The following is a 25,036-nucleotide window of genomic DNA, read 5'->3' on the forward strand; positions in this document are numbered from 1 at the left end:
TATTGTTTAATAATTAAATATGTAAATTTATTTATAAAATCGCATATATTTAAAATGTAATATTTTTTTTTCAATATTTTAATTTCAATATTCTGCATTCTATATTCTAAATTTTTTTTATATTATACTGAATTATCGATTAAAAAATTTTAATGGTTGAATAAAATGTATATTTATATATCAAAGAACTTTCAACTAATTAAATAAATTAAACATTTTAATCAATTAATTATTTTTATAAATAATTATTTTATTATAAATTATATATGTATGTTATATGTGTAGTATATTGTATAATATTGTATAATATTGTATTATATAAAAGAAATATATATATATATATAGGAAATAATTATTATATAAAAAAATACCTATAATTAGTTATTTATTTACTTTTTCAATAATTATTAACTTATAATTAAATAAAAATAATATTTATTTATTTTAATTTAGAATTTTAATAATTTTTACGTATAATAATTAAAACATTGTCATTAATTATTTTTAAAATCAATGATAATTAAAATTATATTATTTTTATTTTTATTAATCAATTAAAATAAAATAAATACTACATTCGATATTTCATTATAAATATTAATATTTAATTAATTTTATAAAGCTAACTATTGTTTACGATATATTAATATTTAATCATTAACACAGAATATATTTAATATGACAAATCAATTAATTGTAAATATAACAATAATTAATATGTTAATTTCAGTTTATTAAAAGTAAATTTATGGAATATTTTAAAAAACACGATTAATATTACACATGTGGAGAGCATCAATTCCATTACTATCCGATGCACGATCAGTTTTTGAGGGGGTGGAGGGAAAACGTCGGCCATTTTGATCGTGACGCGCAGCGCGGAGGTCGTGGGCTCCACCAGTGACGAAGCCACTGGAGTTTTGACGTGGCTGCTACGTACCTGCCTGTTTGCCCACTCCGATTGCAGCAAAGTTGGTGACGAGAAATACGTAACTGGTAAGTACCCAGCTGGAGAATAATAACAACCGGACATGGACCACTGCGCTTATGGTACATAAAAAATGTTACCGAAACTACTAGCATTTGATTTCATGATCCCAGTACAATCAATTTTACGTCTGCTATGGAATATGCCGTAAAATATGGCGCCTTAAGGAAGATGTACGAATTTCTCGAAAAGGGCAATGGGGGTTACGTGACAATTCTGACATCTCTTTTCATCGCTAACCAACACATCGTAATATTAATCGGTACAATCCTAGTCACATTTCATCATGTTTTTTTTATGACTTCTGGCCCTTCGCTCATGTACGAAAACATCTTAAGTGTTTATTGTTCTCGTATTATTTTTAGATCTGCTTATGTAAATGACGCAGTAACACCGCCGATCGCAGACTGGCGGGAAATTTAAAACTTTTGCACTTTAATGGATAACTCCAATTTTGAATTGAATATGTTTTCAAATCCTCGATACCACTTGTTCTGATGATGTTTATCTTTAGTCTGGAAGTCAATTCGTGATATTTCAAGTATGCATATATTTAATTTTTTAAATAAAAAATTGTATGCATTTTTTTGTATAGTTTTCTTTTCTTGAAATATTTTAAGAAATCATCAAAAAATTAAACTAAAAATTAAACTAAAAAAAATATAAACAATAATTGTTTGAAAGGACAATTTAAATCTTAGACTTTTTGTCATATAATAATTTTTTCATGCAAAATCACAAATATCTAATTACAAGCAATATGCACTCAAAATTAAAAAAAATTATTTATAGATATATATATATATATATATATATATATATATATATATATATAAATAATACATATATATATTATATGTATTTATATTATATTATATTATTATATTTATATTATATTAATATAATATTATATATATAATATATATTATATATATATGAATATAAATATAAATATAATTTTATAAAAAATATATTCAATTATGAAAATATTTTTTGTTTTGTAGGGTTTGATATTCCCAGGCTATGGAAAGTATGGTTGAGGAAAATGGATCAGCTGTTGACCCATTGTCTGCAGGTTCTCAAAGCGGCGATGCAGCACCAGCAATAGCAACATCGGTACAATCTCTCAATAGAACACAGCAGCAAACTCATCATCTGGTAGCTTCTACCAGCATTGTGCAACTGACACTACCTACGTCAGGAACAACACAGGTATACAGGAGAATCTCCTGTGTATCTATGTCTGATCATTTATTTATCTGTTTTAGTTGAAAGCATGCATATATAATTTATTTATGTTTTTAATCATAATTATCAGTTAATCAAATAAGTATTGTGTATATATTCAATCTTGCATAATGCTGGTTCAGAATTAAAATTAAAGAAATTAAAACTTGAATTCATTTTTTTAATTATTTTATTTTTAACACAATTAATATAATATTATGATATTTATGATAAATATTTATATCCATTTTACTTGCATATGCATGATGATATTAGTCAATATCAAAATTTATTATTTTTGTTGTATATTAAATACATTTTATAAATATTCATGTTCATTTAATTAGTAATATATATTCTTTAATATTCATAATAGTTTATATGAAATGCTCTTGCTTTATATAGGTACAATCTGTTATACAGCCTAATCAACAATCAGTAATTCAGACTGCAACAAATATTCAACCTGTTGCTATTTCAAAAGGAAATGTTATTCTTGTCAGTAAACCCAACTCCGTTATACAAACAGCTCAAGCAAGTTTACAAACGCTTCAGGTAAGTTTTTTTTTAATTTTGATTAATAATTTTTATTTATATTTAAAGATTAAACTCTGTTATTAATAATTTTTTTTAATTTTAATTTTTTTTATTAAATAAATTTATAAATTTAAAATATTTATTATATTTATGAAATATTAAATTTTATATAATATATAATTTTTATAAATATATATATTTAAAAAATAATATTAAATATAATAAAATATTGTATATTATTATATTAGGTGGTTGAGACTGGTAGCGATGATAGTTTCTCAGATTCAGAAGAATCTCCAGAACAAAGAGGAGGTATCCTTACCAGACGACCATCATATAAAAAAATTCTTAATGACTTAGGTGGTGGTGAAATTACTGGTATGTAAAATTTTTTTATAATATATTATATATTAATATATTGATAAAATATTAATTAATTTTTTAGAATTAAAAACAAAATTTTTTATTTGTTAAATATAATATAAATTGCTATGCAATTATTTCTTATTTTTTATTTAATCTTATTATAAATTCAGATATACAGAAATATATTTATCATCTTTGAAGAATTAATTCTAGAGACCAAAACAAATATAAAAATTAATAAAAAAATTTTAAATGAAGTTTATTTATTAAATTATAAGTAATTTAAATTCATGTTAAATGAAATAGAAATTTATAATGTCATACAAAAGATCTCATTCTATTTCCATTTCACTTTGTTTAATGTAAACTTTAATTTAATATAAATTTTAATTTATTTTTAATTTAATAATTTTTAGTCTCATTTGACATTTTTGTATACTTTTATTTCAGTCTCTAGAATCAATTTCTCAAAAATACTCTTTTGTGTATGTATATATATATATATATATATTGTATACAAGTTGGATAATATAACATGACTATTAATTTATTTATTTCTTTATTATAATTTATAATTTATAAATTATAATTTATTAATTTATTTCTTTAAAAAAAATATTTCATATAAAAACTATAATAAAAAATAAACAAACAAAACATAACTTCTTGTTATTATTTTTTTTTAGAATATATAGAAATATTAAAATCAATTTCATATTTTTAAATAACATTTCAATACAAATTATAAAAATCTACTAAGTTTATGGAAAATAAATTACTAATTTAATAAATATTCTAAATTGAATTTTATAAAATTTATCATATAAAAAACAATATCAAATATACTTTTTTGTTGACAAAGTATATTTTTTTATTTCATTATTTTTGACTCTCAATTATAAATTTTCTATATTGATAATTTTTTATTATAAATAATTTAATAATTTTTTTTATAAAGAATGCTTTGATGATATATTGAAAAATATATGATTCTAAAAAACAAAATTGAACTTAATATATTTTTCATATATCTATCTGCAATAAACATCTCTATATCATACAAGTTTAGTATGAAAAATTTTTAATGCAGCAAATTATTTAATGAATTATTTAAAATAGTCATGTTTCATAACTCATATTCTGTATATAATTCTCTATATAATTTTTAAAAAATATAAATATAATATTATTCACAGAAATAATAAAGTGCATGTCAGTTCATACAATTACTTTATCTATTTTTTTACATATTTCATAGGTAATTATAATTATATCATTAATTTAATTTTAATTTTAATCATACTAAATGTAAAATTTATTTTATAAGTTATTTATTAAATGAATATTTAAGTGCATTAATTTCATTAAGTAGTTGAATAAGAAATCTGTGAATGTGATATTTTATGCTTTTTAATATTTTATTTTATATGAAAAAAAATATGCCATACCAAGCTTAGAATTTAAGATAAATTATAATAAAATTTAAAACTTTTTAATCCTAAGAAAAACACAAATTCTCCTCTAACCATTATATATATATGTAATATGAAAAAAAAATTTTTTTTTTATTGTAATAAATGGAATCCCACTATGTTTATTTAATATTAATAAATTTAAAATTACTTTTTTTAATAATTTAATAATAAATTAACATATAACATTATTTAGTTATATTTATTAATTTTAATAAAGTTTCACTTTTTTTGTATTTAATAAAATTTTCATAAAAAAAGTAATAATAATTAAAATTCGTTATTATTATTAATATTTATGCTTTTTAAGATAGTATTTTATTATTAGTTTTGATTTTTCCTTGATTTTGATCTATTTCCTTTTTGTATGAGCTGACTGCACAGTATTATAGTAAATATATAAAAAACAGCAGCCAGAAAGGAAATAGCATATAAAAATATTTTACTTTTTTTATATTTTTTTAATAATGTAAATATTTATCTTTCTGCATACAGATTTTTTTAAATACACATATAATTATATATTTTTATACAATCAAAAAAATTACTCAGAAGAAATATTAAATATTATTTTAATAATATTATTTCTAGAAATGAATATTATAAAAAATACATTGCTACTTTCTAATAAAAAAGTTTTTTTTACATTGTGGGAATTTTTCAAGTTCATTTAGATTAAATAAATTAACACCGATAACAACTCTATTATAATAAGGGGTTGTACTAATTCGGTGTTACAGACGGTCGATTGCCCCCTCTAGAATCATCTTCTGAGTGTGATTCTAACGTGGACAGTGAAGTGTCTTCCCATTCGCTTCATTATCAGACAGGTTGGTTATTTTTTCTCCTATATATCTTTCCTGGCTGTCCTTTATTTGATTCTGCGCAATTATAATCTTTGTTTTTTTAATTTAAAATAATGTTAGAGGAGTAAATTAAAATTGGAGTAAATTATTAAATTAAAACATAAAATTTAATTCTTTTTGTCTTTCTATTGCCTAATGTGATATTTTGTATAATGTTTGCTTGGTGTGGCATCTTTGCTTATGGGGTTTTTAATTGTTTATGAATAGGTACATAAATAATATATATAATCATAATAATTGTTAAAAAACTATTTAGACTTATTTTCATTTTTTTTTTATGTATTATAGTATTATACTTAAAGTAAATGAATTTATAAATAGTAACTTTTTTTTATGAAACATTATATTACATGAAATAGGCTTAATAATGAATACATTTATTTATCAATATAATATACATACATACAACATATATATATAGATATATATTTAATATTGATGTAATATATCAATAATCGTAATTAATACAGATTGCAATTAATTTACAGTAATTCCTGCTGGTACCATTCAAATTGCAACCCAAGGCGAAGGTGTTCCTGGACTTCATACATTAACTATGAGTAATGCAGCAACAGCAGGTGGAGCTATAGTACAATATGCACAAGGCCAAGATACACAATTTTTTGTTCCAGGTGCGCCTTTTTTTCATAATTTTTCGTCATTGAATTTTTTTCTAAATGATTTTTAAAAAATGAATATTTAAAAAATCTTTTTTAATATATAAGTAATTTATGAATATAAAAAATTAAAATATAAAAATTAAAATCATAATAATAATAATATGAATTAAATATTTAATATTTTAATTGCACTAAATAATTATGAGCAAAAAAATTAAAAATTTGGGGAATACAGTCTCTGACAATGTTTCAGCTTACACAGGACATGGTGTCGTAGTAGAAGATGCAGCTAGAAAAAGAGAATTGAGGTTGCTCAAAAATAGGTAAGATTTAATTAAAATAAAAATATATTCAATGAGATATTATATTTCTATTTTTATTTCTAAATATAATAAATATAAATTTAAAAATATAATATAAATATAATAAAAATATTTTTTATTTTTATAGACAAGCAGCCCGCGAGTGTAGAAGAAAAAAGAAAGAATATATAAAGTGTTTAGAAAATCGTGTTGCAATACTGGAAAATAGAAATCAGACGTTAATAGAAGAACTTAAATCATTAAAACAACTATGCGAACCGAAAACTGACTGAGGTTGGTGTTTAATGTTGAAACATTGTATGAAAACTATTAACTTGCTAAAAAAAATTGTACATGTCTTCTTTGTGTACATTATCTTAAAAGTTGTTAAGTAAGCAATGGTGATGTACATGCATTCTTATAAATAAGTGTTTCTGTAACATACTGTATTTAAAATGCGAATATAAAGGCTTGTGAAACTTGCTATTACTAAAGCGAGAAGCCAAAGGTATATGAGATGCAGAGATAGCAAACTTATAGGCAATATTCTGGAAGTCAATCTATATTTTGGATAACAATCATATGAATTTAGGTTATTAATGATTACATATTCAAAATATGTTGATAACAAGATAGTGACATTAGTATTTGGAGCATATTCATTTATATTACAGTAACTATGTGATGTCAAATGATATATTTGAAACTTTCAATTATACATAAATATTATATTCTTATGTTTGATTCTATTTGAAAAATTTTACATTAGTAAAAAGTAAAGAGCATTACAAAAAAATGAGGAGAGTATATTTAGTAATCAATTTATAATATAATATAATATAATATAATATAATATAATATAATATAATATTATATTATATATAATATTATATATAATATTATATATATATATATTATATATAATATATATAATATAATATAATATAATATAATATTTATATATATATATATATAATATATAATATTATATATAATATTATATAATGTTATAATATAATATAATATAATATAAATAATTGATCACTAAAAATACACATATTTGAAAGAAACGCCTTATACACAATATTTGCTAGTATAATTAGGAATTAGATACAACTATTAAGATCACATAGTTTCTGCATAAAAAAAAGCATAGTTATTAGATAACAGTGTCTATATAATTTTTTTCCAATTTCTTTATTCTTTTATACTTGAAAAAAGTAGATCCATTAAAAAAATGAATCTATTAGAAGTATTTGAGGCATAAATAAAGAGATTAGAGATAATTGTAAAAAGATAAATAGATCGAAATTCTACTACTTTGATCATTGCTGCTGCGACATGTATATGTATAAAATATTATCTCAATATAATTTTTTACTTTAAATACGAACTTCAGAAACATATTATGAAAAAAATGTAACTTATATAATGTAGAAAAGCACTAGTTAAAATATTCTCATTTGATTTTATTTTCTATTTTAAGACGCCTTAAGTGCGAAAAGCTGAAAAACAGAATTTGTAAAATATGAATGTAATATATATAGATATATATATATACATATATATATATATCTGGAGTGCCTTGAAGATTCTGTATGTATATGGTATACAAATAAACACGCGCAAGTGCGCTCATACATATGCATACCTAAGTATGTGTCAAATTACATATTTTAAGTAAATATGGGTACATGCAATATTTTTTAAATTACATATTATATTATAGTTTTATGTTCTGCGTAAAATCGTACAGTTATGTTAAAATTAAAATTTCTATTCCAATATATTTCCATATCTTTTGGAATTAAATAAAATCTTTAAATCACTAATATAAATTATATAATATATTCTAAATTGCATACAGATATAATTGAATCTAAATCATGTTACAGTAGAAAACAGAATGTATTACAATCAAATAATTTATATATTATGATTTTTAATATCAAGAACAAGAAATTATTTTTTAATATCTGACACATATTTAAAAAGAATTATTTGTCTAATGCATTTTTTTTCATAAAATCAATGTTATATAATATAAGTATAAAACTATTTGATGTATAATTTTGATTGTTATATATTTATAAAAAAAAAAATTTGAATATTGAAAATCCAGTTTGATCATTCGATAATTTAAAATAATTATTTAATAAGTTTGTGCATGATTTGCTGATTATTTGAAATGATATAATTTTTTTTTATAAAATGTTAAAATATATTATTATTTGTAAAATTATTTATAAAAAGTATAATAATAGTAATAATTATATAGTAATAACTATTTGTACATATTATTTTTTTAACAAAACCAAAATAAATTTTATGATTGATCAGACTGGAAAATTTTTTTGTATAGGCACAATGCATAAATTCTCAAATTATTTGCTGTTAAATTTTTCACTTTGATAATAAGAAAAAAAAATAGTTATACAATGTTCTTATGTGCTTAACATGTAATTTGTAATTATACAATTTTATTGAATTGGAAAATAGATTATTTCCAAATTATTCCCTATAAAATGAGAGTACAATGCGCTTATAGTGATATGTTATAAAGTAAGAACTCACTATAAGTTTCTTTTCTTGGCAGATTTGAATTCGACTTTAATTTAGACTGTACACATCATCTGTGTTTTAATGTTAATTATATGTATGATATATGTATATCTTGATTATTGCACCGATAATATGAAATATTGTATATAGATAATACATGTATTTTTACATATCATTTGTCTTTAAAAAATATAATTCATAAACCTCCTAAGAACTCATTATTATTATAGAAAATAGTATTGAAATTAAAATATTAAAAAAAAGACTGAAATAACAAATTTAAATGCTTAAATATATTTATTAATAGGATATTGAATATATAGAAGTATATATTTTAAAAACTTTATTATATGTGTACAATTTTTTTGTTAAAAAAGATCATGTTATCATGGATTATATTCTTTTCACCTGAAATATAAAAAAATATCAGAAATTATATGTTCTATAAATATCATTAATTTTTAATTTAAATTTTAAAATTCAGTTGGTAGTGCATGTAAAGAATAATCATAAATTCATGAATTCATGAATAATAATAATATCATCACAACAAATTCAAATATTAAATTTTATAAAAGAAATAATATTACTAACCATATTTCAATTTGTTCCTTTCCAAAATATATTTTTTTATTTAGAAATCTGAAATCAATATAACTAAATTAAATTTTTATTAACAATAAAAATATTTAATTTCTTAAAATTAATAATTCAGTTGGTAGTGCATGTATTAAAAAATCATAAAATCATGTAAACAATAATTCATCATATAAATTTTTAAATTATACATTGTAAATAAATACAATTAAAAATATATAAAAAAAAATATATAAAAATATATAAAAAATTACTTACTTAATTCTTTCTTGCTATTATTCAATTAATTATTATAAAATTTATATATTAACCTTAATATATATTAAACTTAATTACATTAAGATCAAATAATAATTACATGAAATAAAAATTATTTGATAAAATATTTATTTAAAATTCTTGTAAATATGAAAGATTGCATAATTAAAATATTATTATGTAATAATGAAGATTAATTATTAATGATGTTTTTAGATTATAAAATCTTCAATATAATAAGTTTTTATGTTAAAATATACACGTGTATTAATAATTTTTGTAATAGTTCAAAAGTTAAACAGAAAAAAATTATATTATATGAGATTTATTCTTCAATATTTTTATTTTTAGTTTTTTATTATTTTTATAATCAATTTATATCACTATTTTTATTTTTAATAATATATAATTTATGTAATTTTTAAATCTTGCTTCTAATACTTTCATCATTCACCAACTATAAAATATTCTAAAAGAATGAACAACGAATATTAAGTTTTCACTTTCTTTCTGACTTTGGGTAAATTTTTATGTATGCGATAATTTTAGTTAATACTTTCTAAACAATATTTTTTACAAATATGAAATAAATATTACGAAATTTATGATACAAATAAGTATATAAAATATAATTTTATATTTAAATTTATATTTTAGTTTTTTTAATTTCATTTAATTATATCCAATTAAAAATGGTTACATTTCGTATTTATGATAGATATATTTACATATAAATACCTATCTAGATTTTACCAATTTAATCTCAGTAGTTGCAAATGTCAGTCTTATAAGTAGTTACTAGTGAGAATTCTATGTTGTTCGAAAAAGATATGGAGGTAATTAAAAAATATTATGATTATATGATTTAATAGAATAGCATTTTTTTAATTACCAATTAATATAATAGCAATCATTACAAAAAATGCAAAATTTAAAAACATTAAATGCATGACAACAACATTAAGTAATGTTATTGATATTTTACATTATAATAATTGTCGATCGTAAACCGCTTAATATTTCAATTTACGTAAGTTTATCTTAAATTTCATAAAAATTAATTGATTAATATATTAAATATATTCATTCAATGCATAATTTTTAAAAACTATAAATAATCGAATCATTTTTAAAAAGTTGATGTAATAATCAAAGTGTTAAACAATTTATTTTGGATATTGAAATTTCTCAATAAGATTCTGATTTATTGACACAGGCGAGAGGAAAATAAAGATGACGGAAAGTTTAATAAATGAATGGTTAGTAGACTGTGCAGATGTCTCACCTTCAGAACTTCATACTTTTGCTACTACCTTATCACAAGATAATGAAATAGTCAGAGCTCTTTATGTACTTTTGGAGGAACGTAGTAAATATAGTCAGGTAATATATTTCTAAATAAAATTTAAATAATTTCTTTAATATAATCTTATAATATTTTAAATTTATTAATTCAATTTTATTAATATATATTATTTAAATTTTATTAATATATTTCTTAATATTGAAATAAAATTTAAATGAAATATCTTTTTATTATAATTTAAATTATTTTATAAAATATATTTAAATATACATTATATTTTATTTATTAATATATCAATAATGTTCTATTCATTATAGCTGGTGGATACAGTATGTGATCAATTATATAATTTTTATCGGTCTCGAGAAACAGAATTACAAAGATTTACCTTACAATTTTTACCAACATTAGTATACATTTATTTAAATTCTGCAGCTCATGGTGATATTAAGGTAAGACTGTATAATTAATAAGACATTTAAATGTAAATTTTATTGGTATTTTACATTTTATGTCAAGTAATGATATATAATTCATATGAATATCAATATTATATAAGAAAACAATTATAATTTAAATTAAAGATAAAATTATAAGATAGATTCTTTATCTTATAATACAATTATAAAATTATAAAATAAAAAAATTATAAAATAAAAAATAAATTATAATTATAAAATAATTGTATTATATAAAATGAAATGATTTAATAATATTTTCCAATTAATCACAATATTCACACACAATAAACACAGATATTTTTAAGTTTTTTTTATTTATTAATAATTAAAAATTTTTTAATGAATTTTATTAAAATTTTAATAGAAATATTCAGTATTTATTTATATTTATAAATATTGAAAAATGCAATTCATAAGTAAATTAATCAATGTATAATAATAAAAAATTATTATTATATTTGAAATATATGTAAGTATGTAAGTATATTAATATTATAGATATTTTTATATTTAATAATATTTTTTAAACATTTTTTTTTAAATAAAAATATGTTATTTTAAGTATAATTATAATATATTCTAGAAACTTAGATAATTTTTAATATAATTTTTAACAATTTAAAATTAATTAAAATTTTCTAATTTAAAAATGAGAAAACATTGATTTAATCTATAAATTATTTAAAAAATTATTTAAAAAAAATATTATTATATACATATTATATAATAGTTAAAAGTTATAAAAAAAATTTAAATTTAAGTATCTATTATATTAATAATGTATTATAAATAAAAATTATAAATAAAAATATATTTGATTTAATAGAATTATTTGATTCAATTAATTGATAATTTTTTGCTAATATAATTGATATATTTGATAATATTTGCTAATAATAATTAATATTTTTGTACTTCAAACATTTTATTATTATAATTTTTAAAAATATGAAAAAAATTGTTGTTTTTATACATAAGAAATACATTATATACATTTTTTCAAATCTTTAATTTGATTTTTGAATTTTATTTTCTATTTCACAGAATTGTCGGTCTGTAGAAACATTATTAATTGGTCTGTACAATTTGGAAATAGTAGACAAATCTGGTCAGCAGAAAACAATTTCTTTCAGATTACCTTCACTTGCCATGATATCCATATTTCATGAGGTATTTTAATAAAGAAATAAATAATTGAATCTTACAGATACATAATATTATTATAATTATATAATTATTTTTTTATATATAGCCTGTAAGTTTGGCACCTGCTTCTTTAACTGAGAGTGCAGTACGTAGATTTGAAGAATGTAATACAAAACTTGTTAGTTGGGGTCCATTGCAACAAGTTGAAACACTAAATGCTCAAAATAGATTAAAAGTAATGACTGCTCTTCTTTTTATTTATAATCAACAACTTGGTTACATAAGTAAATTTGCATTGGAGCAATTATGCAAAGTTGCTACTAAGTAAGATAAAATAGTTTTTTATATATTCATTAAATATATAATAATTATTTAAATAATTGTTGACAATTATAAATAATAATTTTTTAAATAATTTATTATAGACTTGTCACTCAAGGATTTATGAAGCCAGGACACCATCAACGATCTTCGTATGGAAGCGAATCTAGTTTTGTGCCAAGGCTTTTACCGCGCATACCTGTTTCCAGTCAATTTCTTCTTGAATTTTTACATGCTGTATACTTTGCTATGTGAGTAATTTAATTTAATTTATAATATAATTTACATAATCTATATAATTTTTAATTATATTTAATTAATTTATAATTAATTTATAATATTTATAAAAATACTAAAAAAAATATTTTATCAAAATTAATAATTATACAAAATTAATAAAATAATATATATTGACAGGTATAATGACTGTTGGTATTTAGGAACACAAGCAGTAGAAGATATCCATAATCGAGCATGTTATGAAACATATCCAGATGTTATGCTAGTTACAAATGCTATACGTAATTCTGCAACTACTGGATCATCAGGTATATTGATGCAACATAATCAGTAATAAAAAGCATAATATTTAAATTATTTAAAAATATTTAATAATAATTAATCATGTCAGGTCAACCTAGTGATGGACCAATAGGCATTAGCGTTGCATTATCACCGGCAACTGCAACTGCAACAGTATCTAAATCGATGATAACGAATGCTTCGTTTCGAACTAAAAAGTTACCAGGTATATTTTTTTCTTTAAGATTTTTCATTTATTGAATTTTATATTATGATTGGGTAAATTAATATGCTCAGAAGTTTTATTTATGTTATGTAATTTCTTTTATTTTTTTTTTATTTTTAATATATTTTATGCACATATTTAAAAATTGTTTTTATTTTCAATTATAAATATTTATATTAAATAGCATGTCATCAAATGTTGTATAGCAATTATATTCAATAAATTAATATGCACTAAAATATATGAATAACATTAAAAGAATCTTAATTAAAAAAATAATAATTAAAAAAATATTTTTTTTGAATAAAAATTAAGAAAGTGAGTAAAAAGAATAAATAGTAGAATATATATATAGTTTTATATATAGTATAATATAGTATAAGATATTAATATATTCATAGAACAATTTTTGGAGGAATCAAAATCAAAAGAAATATGAAAGTTTGTAATAAAAATATTAATTGAAAAATTACTTATTAAATTATAAATTATAATTATAATTATAATATATTGAAATTTGTGTTAGACAAAGCAAAACAAAAATAGAGTGCTCTTCATTATATTGCATTCTATTTTTCCCTTCTTTTATGCTTTGTTGTATTGTTATGAATTATGTTATGTAATTTATTTGATACCATTTTTTTTTATTTTAATTATTAGAATCTCAAATAATCAAAAACGGAAAATAATATTTTTTTTTTTTTTTTTTTTTGAGAAAAAATCTTTCTATTGGACATTCATTCTTACATGAAATCATCAAATTTTTTGTTTTCTCTTATTCATAAACTTCCATACAATATCTTTTATAATTCAAAGATTTTGTTTTTTCCTTCAAGTATTTCCTTTAAATTATCAAAGTTTAACTATATATAGAATAAAAAAAATATAAGTATGATAACATAAATATACGTATAAATTTCGTGAAACAATAGTTAATAATAATTAATAATGATTCTAGTTACTTATAAATATATTTTATATTTATATAAATATAATTTATATTTTTAAATTAAAATAAATTAAAATTTACAACTAATATGGAAGTTTTAAAAGTTTATACATATACAAATTGATTTTTTTATAAGATATTAATGTTTTAAAATCATGGAATATTAATTTAATTATATATTTAAATATTTAATAATATAACTTGAACAAATATATTTTATATATTATATATTATATATATTAAATATATTTTATATTATATTGTTGTACTAAGCAAATATGCATTGCAAACATGTGTCATTAGACGATCTGGATGAGAAGTTATTTGAAGATGCTATCCAATTTGAAAAACAACAACCAACTATATTTAACACTACGAAGCGATTTCCTTGGTATTGGAAAAATTCATTTCCAATTTCAAATAATGAAGATAACAAAATAAGAAATATTAATTTTTCTTCAATAGAATTTTCTAAACGAGGAAATGCATATAGTCAAAATTTACGAAACAAAGAGAATTTGAAGAAACATATATTTGAGAAAGATGAAGATCACAATATAAAAGTAAATTTTAAAATTAAAAAGGAATATAAAGAAAATGCTGATTTAATTTATGATAATAAGATCGGATTTGGTTCTCATTTGTATAATGTATTGGAGGAACAATTTCTAGGCGAAATAATTCATGAATCGATGGAAAATTTGTATCTGGATGAAAATAAATCAATTGGTTTTCATATGACTGCTGCCCTGTCAACAAATACATGGTACTAGTGATTCAGTTTCAGCACTTTAGAATCACTAAACATTATCAAAATTTCTTCAGCAAAACACGCGGCAAATTAGTTGTTACACCATGTAACGTTAACTATTTTAATTAGTAGTAATTTGTGCATTTATTAACAAATTCGTTTCAGAGGAACCACCATTTTACGAAAAAAAAAAATTCAGGCATAAAATATAATATATATTCAAACGCACATGATGGAAAAGATGCACGCAGTTTTGGCACATTTATTTTCATTGAAGATAGCGCATTTATAGTCCAGGTTTACCCTATAAATCCTTTACATTCCCATTTTATTCTTTCATTTTGATTTTTTTACATTATATTATAATATTTAAATTAAAGATTATAGAAATTGTTTGCTATTTTTAATTTATAATATGCATGAAACATTTCACTTATGGTTATATATTCATATTTTACAGATTTAAGCAGAATAATGTAAATATAAAAGCTTTATATCATTACATTTTGCTTTATTATTATGAAGTGCTTAATTTCTTGCATTTATATATACATTTTATTATATATATATATATATATATATATATATATATATATATATATATATATATATATATACACATTTTATATATATATATATATATAATATACATTTTATAATATATATTTTATATTTTATATTAATATATTTTATAGCATATTTTTATTTTTTCTTTTGCTTAGATGACATACCAATTCAAGAAACAAAGGATGATTCTGGAGGAGAAGGTAAAAGTAATCTTGTATCAATCACAGAAGAAGAATTGATAGAAACAAATAGAATTGGTTCAATGAGACAATCGAAGGATCAAAAGACTGCATCTAAAATTACAAATTTTCCGGTACTTGGAAAAAAACCACGAGAAAAGGATAGTAAAGTAATTAAAAACATTAGTGCTCTTGAAAAAGAAAAAAAACTTGGATCTCAAGCAACTTCAAAAGAAAATATCAAAGGTAGTTCCTCAATGTTAAATAGTGAATCGACAGAAATTGATGGAAATATTAATGGATGTTCAATTAGAAAAAAAAATAATAGTGTAGAAAATAATTCAATTACAGTAGATAGTAACGTTTCTTTGATTGATAGCGAACGTCTTACGTTGAGTGGAGACTTAGATAATATGGAAAATTCTATTACTTTAAGAACGCATAATGAAACTGAATCATTAACCTCATCTATTCAGATTAGTTCTGTTTAAGTTATTACAACTAAGTTTTTAAAATGGAAAAAAAAAACTAGTAGTGGATTACATTGAAATATAATTTATTATTTAATATATTTTTTCTTTTCTTATTTTTAATTTATATAAAATATATAAAATATAATTTATATAAAAATCTTTTATGTCTTATATCTTGTCTCTTATATCTTTATAATTTTATTAAAAGTTTTTGAATTTCAAGCAAATTAAAAACTCATTTAAATAATATTATTAATGATAATAATATCAATGATATTAATAAAAAAAATTTTATGCACAGTTGATTTAAAAGTAATCCATTACTAAATTGATCTCCGTATTTTATTTAAAAAAATTATTAAGAATATAATGGGAAAGGGAACAATAAATTAACATATATTTTTCTTTAATTATGGTGAATTTTTATATATAAAAGAATTCTGTTAATTGTTCTCATAATATATCTTTTAAGGAGGAATATCGGTATGAATTATCATAAAATACTTTTTGCATTTTTTGTATTTTGTTGCAGCCTAACAATTTAATGAATTTTTTTTTATTATGTTTAAAAGTTTAGATAATGTTTTGAACTAAGAAAAAGATTTTGATTAAAAGAACAATTATTGTCAAAAGTTATAGAAATTTTTCTGATGTTCTTTTTTTTTTTTTTCTTCTTTTTTTGAGATAAATGTATAATGATTATAACAATTTTGAATCCAAAACATTGTACATTCTTGGATTAGAAATTTAACATTATTGTTATATTCCTTACATTTAGCAAAATCATTTATTACAGTAAATATGTTCAAATAAGATATAAAATTCCATAATTTGAAACATTTATTATTATTATTATATTTCTTTATGTTCAATCTTTTTCAATTTTTGGCAATTGCACTCACACTTGTTTTTTTTTTTTATTTTATTTTTTATCAAATTGATAAGGTTTTATTTATAAATATCTTTATAAATTTATTGCCTTATTTCTTAATATTTTTAATTGTTTTTATATTAATTGATGTAAATTAAAAATTTATAATTCTATAAGTCATAATTAATATTTTATGAATAAATAATACATATACTTGTTTATGTATTAATTACATATTCATATTGATTGCACAATTTAACATTTTCAATATTAAAATATTTCATGATTTAATATATAAAAACTAATTCTTATTTATTATTTATATTTCTAATTATTAAATAAATATTTATTCTCAAGTCCATGAATAATGATATTAATTCCTTAATATTTAATTTTTTTTTTTATTAAATTTTTTAAAACATTAAAATATTAAATTTGTTTGTAACAATTACAATTAATAATTAATTAATAATAAAAATAAAAATCATAAATTTTTCATTAATTACATATTTTGATATAAGATATTGTTATTTTCGAATTTGTATATAGATCAATGACCAAGATATAAAGAAATAAATAAAAAGTGATGGAAATATTTACGATTTACGATATCATATTACAGGCTTGAACATTAAGTAATATAAGTACAAAGTTACATTATACAATGTTCAAAACTTTTCAAATTTTTAGATCTTGTTTTTTAAAATTTTAAATTAAAAAATTGAATTTTTTAAACGATTATCCCTCCTTAAAATTTGTCAGTGGATTAATGGATTTATATACATTTTTCAAATGTATTATTTTATAAGAAAGAAAATGTTTGAAGATTTTAAATATTTAAAAATCTAGTAAATAGCCTAATATAAAAAAAATTATGACTGAACTGATAATTTGATCATTTCAAAATATCAAAGTGAAAGAACTTATATGTATTCTTTTTCGCAATTATGTTTATTAAACAGTTCTTTTCTATTTTTTAATACTATGTTTTATTTAATATTTAATAATTATTATTAAATTAATAATTATAATAATTAATTGTGCTTGCTTAATTTAATAAAATATAAAATATTATATAGTAAAATATTATATAGTATGTCATGAATCATGACTAATAATATAAAAATTAATCATTTCATTCTACACTCTATAACAAAAAAATTGGCAAATAAATTTCTTAGAATAAATTTATAGTTTTAAATATTAGATGCTATGAAAAAATGTAGAATATGACTGACTTGTCTTTTAGACAGTAAAATTTAGAAAAATCTTGCAATTTTTCTAATAATCATATTTTCTTACATCTTTATGTCTATCTATATAGAATTATCTATAAATTATGTTTAGATAAAAATATTTTTTCATAACTTTCTAAATGAGAAAATGTTTTGAACTCATGTGTGTTTATTAAACTTACATATATTTATCTAATGATTTTTAAGAATTATATGTATGAATTATATATATAATTTTTTTTTATAATATTACTACTAAGAACTATTTTTAATTTACAGTAAAAAACTATATAGAAAAAAATGAAATTAAATCTTTGTGATTCTGACAGTATTTTTGTTTATAAATATACACTGTGATAGAAAATATTTTTAAACAATTTTTTTCAACATTATTTATTGATTATTTATTATTTTGATTGCAAAAACAAAAATTTATAAATATAATTACTGGAAAAAGTTATAATTAAAAGTTATGTAATTTTGTTCATAAAAATTTGTTCATAAAAAATTTGTACAAGTTTTCAAAAGATATAATATTGTGAATTGGAATTGGTATTTGAAAAGACTGTATATTACATCACTTTATTATTTAGTCTAAAATTATATCAATATAATTTGTTAAATAATCAGAGTGTTCAGTGCGATTATATATATATTAATATCAAATCAAAAAAAAAAAAAAAAGAACATGTAAAATATATTCACTTAAAAACAATCTTTATCTTTAAAACAATCTTTATAATATTATGAAAACTTTTAAATGATTAAATTCAGTCTACCAAAATATAAAAAATAAAAAAAGGCTGATTTATATTATATTCTTTAAGATGGATAAAATCTTGCATAGTACTATTATTTTCGTAAAAATAAAATATCATAATAATTATATAACTAAAAAATAAATTTTTTTTTATTTATTTGTTATCAATATAAATATTATTTTTGATCTCAAAATTTAAATTCTCATTCTTATACAAATAAAAATGATATGTTATATTCTTTTTCAATAAAAAAATGTTTTATTTCTTTTTTTTTTATATTATTAAAAAATATGCAAAATGCATTTCTTTGATACTGAAATTAATTAATTAGTTTTTTAATTTTCTATAATCAATAAAATTTTAAAATGAAAATAAGTGAATAATATAGCATAATATATGAAACAAAAATAAATTTAAAAAATTATATTATTTAAATAAATTTATTTAAATAGAGTTAAAATTTAATTTTCTATATCACTGCCATTTAATATAATTTAATTAATTAAATTATAACAATTTAAGTTTATAAAATTTGATTATATACATTATTATTTTTAAAATTGTTTGTTGTATGTTTCCATATAGACATGTGAAATATAAATGTCTAAAACAAAAAGTAATATGAATTATAAATATTAATAAATTGCATAGCAAAAATATCTATATAAAATATAATAAATATTTCTTAAATTTATTGAAATTTGTATAATAAATAAAGAAAAGAAGAAATTAATATAAATATATAAAAAAATTAAAATTTTATGTAAGTTTTCATAATTTGTCAAAGAATTGTTTTTTTTTGTATATTTAACAAATCTGTTGGGCTTGCATCTCTATCATATATATATATATATATATATATATATATGATATATGTTTATATATAAACACATTCACATACATATATATATATATATATATATATATATATATATATATATATATATATAAGAATTCTTGCATATAAAAAAAGAACAATATAATATGTACATGTATTATGTACATATATAATATTACATACATATGTATATAGTAGTGTAAAACAACTATTAATGTACTTCTATAATATGAATTACTAATAATATTATATGTGCAAATGATATTATGATAATTTATATATATATATTGATATAAATATGTATATTATTAGATTCTCTAGTCTATGTACTATTTTCTGTACATTGAAACAGATTTTCAGATCAAATGATATGTTCATATATCAAACTCTATAATATGTAATTGTTTTCATTAATATACATATTCTGAAAATTACTCTTAATTATTCAAGAATGGCTTATTAGGAAACATGTTATTTTAGTTTATAGCTACATGTTAGAATCTGTTACATTGTTAAAACTGTCAATATGTAAATAATACATAAACTTATTGCATAGGAAACTTAATCGAATTTATTAATGCAATATTTAATTTTTATTGTATGTTTAATATAAAATTAACATTGTTATATTTTGTAAATATAGAGCAAAATTAAAACAAGATGCACAAACATATTTTACTTTCTCATAACAATATATTTTTTTTAATTATTAAATATTAATTATTAAGAAACGAAAAAATATATTTTATTTTTACAATTAAATGAAAATTTAATCATTTATAATTGTATATTTCTAAAAATGGAATGCATTCCAAATAAATATATTAGCTTATAAAATTGTTACATTACATAGATATTATTGAATGTAATTGTTAATATATGAAAACTCTATATATAAATTAAAATATTATAAACATTTTATGAAAATGTTTATATTTTTAAAAAATTGTTTTAAGTATAAATCCTTGAAAAAAAAATTGAAATTTTTTGCAAATTAATTTTATAGATATAATAAGTTTTGTATATTGAATTTAAAATCAAATATGTAATTTATTTTAATTCAATTTTATTAAATATAATGAATATAATAAAAATATAAAAAATATATTATTAAAAAGAATAAAAATCTGTAAAGAATTTTTTTTTATAAATATTATATTTAATAAATTTATTTATAATTATGAAACTAATCACACGCTAAAATTTATTATATTCATATCTTTGAAAGATTGATTTTAGAGACCAAAATAAATACAAAAAATGTTATACAAAAGTATTAATTAAAATTTATTTATTAAACTGTAAACAATTCACAAAAATTCGCATTAGATGAAATAGAATGAACAAGCAAAAATAGAACTATCTCGGTTTGCTTCGTTTAACGCAAATTTTAATTATAACTTAATAAATAAGCCTTAACTAATATTCTTGTATATATCTTTGTATACTTTAGTATTTATTTTGGTTTTTAGAATAACCAATTTAAAAATGTTCCATAAATATGTTAACACTTTGTATATATTTTATTCTATAAAAAAAATTGAAATGTTTATTTTGTTGATAGTTGTTCTATCAAAATATGTTGTTATATTTTAAATAATAGTCATATTATTATTTCACGTTTATTAAATGTGCAATAAAAAAAATATTTAGTAAATAAATATACAAAAAATTGTATAAAAATTATTAATATTATTATTAATATAATTAAATTATATATATATATTTTATGTTTTTAAATATTTATTCCCATACACTTATATAATATTTTATTAATTATTAAACTTCAAACATATTCAACATTTTTAATCTTTTACATATTTTTGAATTTGTAAACTATCATTAAAAATTTTAATTTTTTAATAAGTTTTACTTATTTTATTTATATATGAATAATATGAAAATGTTTATCCAATAAAATTAAAGATATGTATTATTGATGAAAGATTATCTATTAATAATAATAATTTTAAGAATTTTATTCTCTTTGTTTATTTGTATAATTGTATATAATTTTTAATCAGTTATCCATGTTTTCCATAAAGTTTTTTCCTGTTAATATAAAAAATTAAATATTATATGAATTTGATTAATAATTTTATCTTTACAAATAAAATATAATTTAAATTATATTTATAATATTTATAATAAATTATATTTAAAAATATATTTCTTAAAAATATAATTTTAAAAATGCATAGGAAATGCATTATATGATATAATATATACAAATAATTTTAATAAAACTTACAGTTGAGATTTCATTGTTATATAAATCTTGATAATTCTTAAGAAGTTCTATAGTTTCTTCTTCTACTTTTTTTATTATGTTTTGCATTTTTTTAAATTTCAAATAATTATCATTATGTTGAACTTGCATTTCTTCCAACTTTTCTTTATGTGATTTTTTATTACTGTAATTTAAAATTTTATTAAATTTTAAACAGATATATTTTATTAAGAATATCTCTTTAATACTTTAATACAATACAATACAATAATACTTTTAAAATACCTTAGTAATTGAACATTTAAATTACGTAAAGGAGAAAGACGTTCTATACAATGAGCATGAATTTCATTTATTTCATCTTCTTTATGCTGATCTTTTTGAACTTCTAATTTTTTTTCAAGTTTTTCAATATCTGTTTTGAGAGTATTAACTTGCTTCTTTATATTATCCTCTTGCATTCTTATTTCTCTGAAAACAAAAAATATAATATCTAATAAAATAATATTTAAATTTTTCATGAAAATATATTATTAAAAAATTATATAAATACTTTAATCGATCATATATATTTGGAATTTCAATAAATTTTTCTAATTGTTCTTGAATAAAAGTTAAAATATTTTTCTGTTGTTCAATTAAATATTTTTTATCCTGAAATGCTTCTTGCATTGTTTCACGTTCCTTAACTTTAGCATTTTGCTGTTGTTCCAACTCATTTAAACGTATTTGATATTCTTCTGGTGATTGTACAATTTCCGATTGTAATTCTGTTATTGTTTTACTTAACTATAATATATGTAATGATAATAATAATAATACATTATATAAATGATTTTAATTTATTCTTAAATGTTAATTTACCTTTAATGCTTGTGCTTTATAATTTCCACAAAGTTTTACTGCATGTTGTTTTTTCTCTTCTGCTGCTGTCATTCTTGCAATTAGTTCAATATATTTTTGATTATTTTTTTCAAGTTTGGATTGTAATTTTTGAATTTCTGCAATATACTAAAAAAAAAAATATATAATATAATAATATATAATATAAAAGGAATATGATTAGTTTAATATAAATATATATATATTCAATGTTTCATTAATAATACTTTTTCTTTTGATGATAATTGTTTTGCTACATGCAATGCTCTATCTTTCCTAGTTTCTAATATTTCATTTTTCTTTTCTAACATATCATGTAAAATTTTTGCTCGATTTTGAATTTCATTAACTTTATCCTCTATATCTGATTCTTTATTAGTTGCATACAATATGAAATTTGCAAGAAATTTCGCTTGTTTGCGTACTTTTTTTGATCCTAAAATAATATAATTATTTTTTATTATATTATTTTTATTATATTTAATAACTAACTTATTATTTTATAACATTATAACATTAATATTTAAATAAGATTACCTGGACTAGTTATATCTGTAATACATAAATCTTTTAAATATATTCTATCACATATTTGAACCATAACAATATGTAAATTTACAAGTCCAATTATAGTAGAATCTTCACAGTATTGCATAATATCTTGTTGTTCCATTGTGGGCTTTAATAAAGTAAATTTTTTTAATTTTTATTCAAATAATAAAAATATGTATATATAATATAAATAATAAATATTTTCACCTTATCAAATGTATTAAAATCGATATGAAATCTTTTTAAGAAAGTATTAATTAGCTTGACAACAAATTCTTCTGTTGGATTTTTTAAATCTTTTATGCTTGATGGAAGATTAGCTTCAATTAAAATATTATGAATTTTTTCTAAATCTAAATCCATATTTTTTTTATTTTTTATAATATAACTTTTTTGAATTTTATTATAAATTATATTTTATGTATGTAAAGTAGTTTTATATGACGGTTTAGTTTTAAATATATTCAAATTTGACACATGCGCAAATAATGTCTTTATAATGAATTTTCAGTCGAAAATTATAAATATTAATATTAAAATTATAATATTATTATATTTATTTAATATCTTATGAATTAATATATGAAAAATTAGAATTAAATTAAAATTAATTAATTTTTTATAAAATTTCCTATAATGTATTAAATTTTATTGTATATTTTATTATAAATTTCTGAGAAAATATATAATTTTAAATAATATATATTTAATAGATTTGTTTAATAAATAAATTTATAATTACTTTTAAAATATTTTTAACGATATATGAAAAAATATATTTAGAAAAATTAAATCATTAGTGATTTAATATCATTTTAATATTATTATTAATATTATTAATTATATAATTAAATATTATGTCTTTTTAAAATCATTAATAATAATTTATATAATTTTATAACAAGTTTATTGATTTATTTATATAGTATAAGTGAATTTATAAGTTGATAAATAACGTGTATTTTTTTTTT

At 18.5% G+C, this 25,036-nt stretch overlaps 3 protein-coding genes and 1 long non-coding RNA gene across 44 annotated transcripts; 2 read left to right on the top strand and 2 right to left on the bottom strand.

Moving 5' to 3' along the window:
• The first annotated feature begins 856 nt into the window (after nucleotides 1-856).
• On the top strand, nucleotides 857-9,115 carry LOC108001656 (cyclic AMP-responsive element-binding protein 1). 39 transcript variants are annotated; one of them, XM_062072805.1, is made up of 9 exons: nucleotides 1,108-1,250; nucleotides 1,354-1,529; nucleotides 1,993-2,200; nucleotides 2,621-2,770; nucleotides 3,001-3,130; nucleotides 5,331-5,420; nucleotides 5,945-6,088; nucleotides 6,312-6,399; nucleotides 6,527-9,115. In XM_062072805.1, exons 3-9 carry the CDS (start codon nucleotides 2,012-2,014, stop codon nucleotides 6,669-6,671), a joined length of 936 nt encoding a protein of 311 aa, XP_061928789.1. In that variant the 5' UTR covers nucleotides 1,108-1,250; nucleotides 1,354-1,529; nucleotides 1,993-2,011; the 3' UTR covers nucleotides 6,672-9,115. The 39 variants fall into 39 exon arrangements, with proteins under 39 accessions (XP_061928793.1, XP_061928812.1, XP_061928829.1 ...); XM_062072821.1 differs by having other exon boundaries at nucleotides 6,330-6,399; XM_062072836.1 differs by having other exon boundaries at nucleotides 6,339-6,399.
• Nucleotides 9,116-9,268: 153 nt separating this feature from the next.
• Nucleotides 9,269-10,331, bottom strand: LOC133665850 (uncharacterized). The gene is made up of 3 exons (XR_009829262.1): nucleotides 9,796-10,331; nucleotides 9,535-9,582; nucleotides 9,269-9,348 (listed from the first exon to the last, which is right to left on the bottom strand). It is a non-coding gene; the product is annotated as an uncharacterized LOC133665850 (long non-coding RNA).
• A 159-nt stretch (nucleotides 10,332-10,490) lies between these two features.
• LOC108001654 (hyccin) lies at nucleotides 10,491-22,126 on the top strand. 3 transcript variants are annotated; one of them, XM_062072779.1, is made up of 10 exons: nucleotides 10,491-10,631; nucleotides 11,012-11,178; nucleotides 11,419-11,553; nucleotides 12,607-12,732; nucleotides 12,815-13,032; nucleotides 13,134-13,280; nucleotides 13,447-13,577; nucleotides 13,661-13,777; nucleotides 15,030-15,492; nucleotides 16,200-16,432. In XM_062072779.1, coding segments are annotated over exons 2-10 (1,488 nt in total). In that variant the 5' UTR covers nucleotides 10,491-10,631; nucleotides 11,012-11,028; the 3' UTR covers nucleotides 16,201-16,432. The 3 variants fall into 3 exon arrangements, with proteins under 3 accessions (XP_061928763.1, XP_061928757.1, XP_061928762.1); XM_062072773.1 differs by lacking the exon at nucleotides 15,030-15,492 and having other exon boundaries at nucleotides 16,200-22,126; XM_062072778.1 differs by lacking the exons at nucleotides 10,491-10,631; nucleotides 15,030-15,492 and adding an exon at nucleotides 10,638-10,825 and having other exon boundaries at nucleotides 16,200-22,126.
• A 251-nt stretch (nucleotides 22,127-22,377) lies between these two features.
• On the bottom strand, nucleotides 22,378-25,034 carry LOC108001651 (interaptin-like). Its single transcript, XM_017062767.3, has 8 exons — nucleotides 24,273-25,034; nucleotides 24,051-24,192; nucleotides 23,741-23,949; nucleotides 23,496-23,642; nucleotides 23,185-23,420; nucleotides 22,917-23,102; nucleotides 22,653-22,815; nucleotides 22,378-22,453 (listed from the first exon to the last, which is right to left on the bottom strand). The coding sequence occupies exons 1-8, from the start codon at nucleotides 24,426-24,428 to the stop codon at nucleotides 22,418-22,420; spliced, it is 1,275 nt and encodes a 424-aa protein (XP_016918256.2). The 5' UTR covers nucleotides 24,429-25,034; the 3' UTR covers nucleotides 22,378-22,417.
• Between the last annotated feature and the right edge of the window lie 2 nt (nucleotides 25,035-25,036).

The sequence above is a fragment of the Apis cerana genome, linkage group LG1 (genome assembly GCF_029169275.1).
Source record: "Apis cerana isolate GH-2021 linkage group LG1, AcerK_1.0, whole genome shotgun sequence".
In the NCBI taxonomy this organism is placed as follows: domain Eukaryota; kingdom Metazoa; phylum Arthropoda; class Insecta; order Hymenoptera; family Apidae; genus Apis; species Apis cerana.

What these genes read in the sequence shown, in the direction of transcription:
- LOC108001656 (XM_062072809.1), top strand. Translation starts at nt 2,012, where the DNA reads ATGGAAAGTATGGTTGAGGAAAATGGATCAGCTGTTGACCCATTGTCT. An exon ending in CTACGTCAGGAACAACACAG is followed by an intron (nt 2,201 to 2,620) that starts GTATACAGGAGA and finishes TGCTTTATATAG; the next exon opens with GTACAATCTGTTATACAGCC. An exon ending in AGGTGGTGGTGAAATTACTG is followed by an intron (nt 3,131 to 5,330) that starts GTATGTAAAATT and finishes TCGGTGTTACAG; the next exon opens with ACGGTCGATTGCCCCCTCTA.
- LOC108001654 (XM_062072773.1), top strand. Translation starts at nt 11,029, where the DNA reads ATGACGGAAAGTTTAATAAATGAATGGTTAGTAGACTGTGCAGATGTC. An exon ending in CATGCTGTATACTTTGCTAT is followed by an intron (nt 13,281 to 13,446) that starts GTGAGTAATTTA and finishes ATATATTGACAG; the next exon opens with GTATAATGACTGTTGGTATT. An exon ending in TCGAACTAAAAAGTTACCAG is followed by an intron (nt 13,778 to 16,199) that starts GTATATTTTTTT and finishes TCTTTTGCTTAG; the next exon opens with ATGACATACCAATTCAAGAA.
- LOC108001651 (XM_017062767.3), bottom strand. Translation starts at nt 24,428, where the DNA reads ATGGATTTAGATTTAGAAAAAATTCATAATATTTTAATTGAAGCTAAT. An exon ending in ATTTTAATACATTTGATAAG is followed by an intron (nt 24,193 to 24,272) that starts GTGAAAATATTT and finishes ACTTTATTAAAG; the next exon opens with CCCACAATGGAACAACAAGA. An exon ending in ATAAAGCACAAGCATTAAAG is followed by an intron (nt 23,421 to 23,495) that starts GTAAATTAACAT and finishes CATATATTATAG; the next exon opens with TTAAGTAAAACAATAACAGA.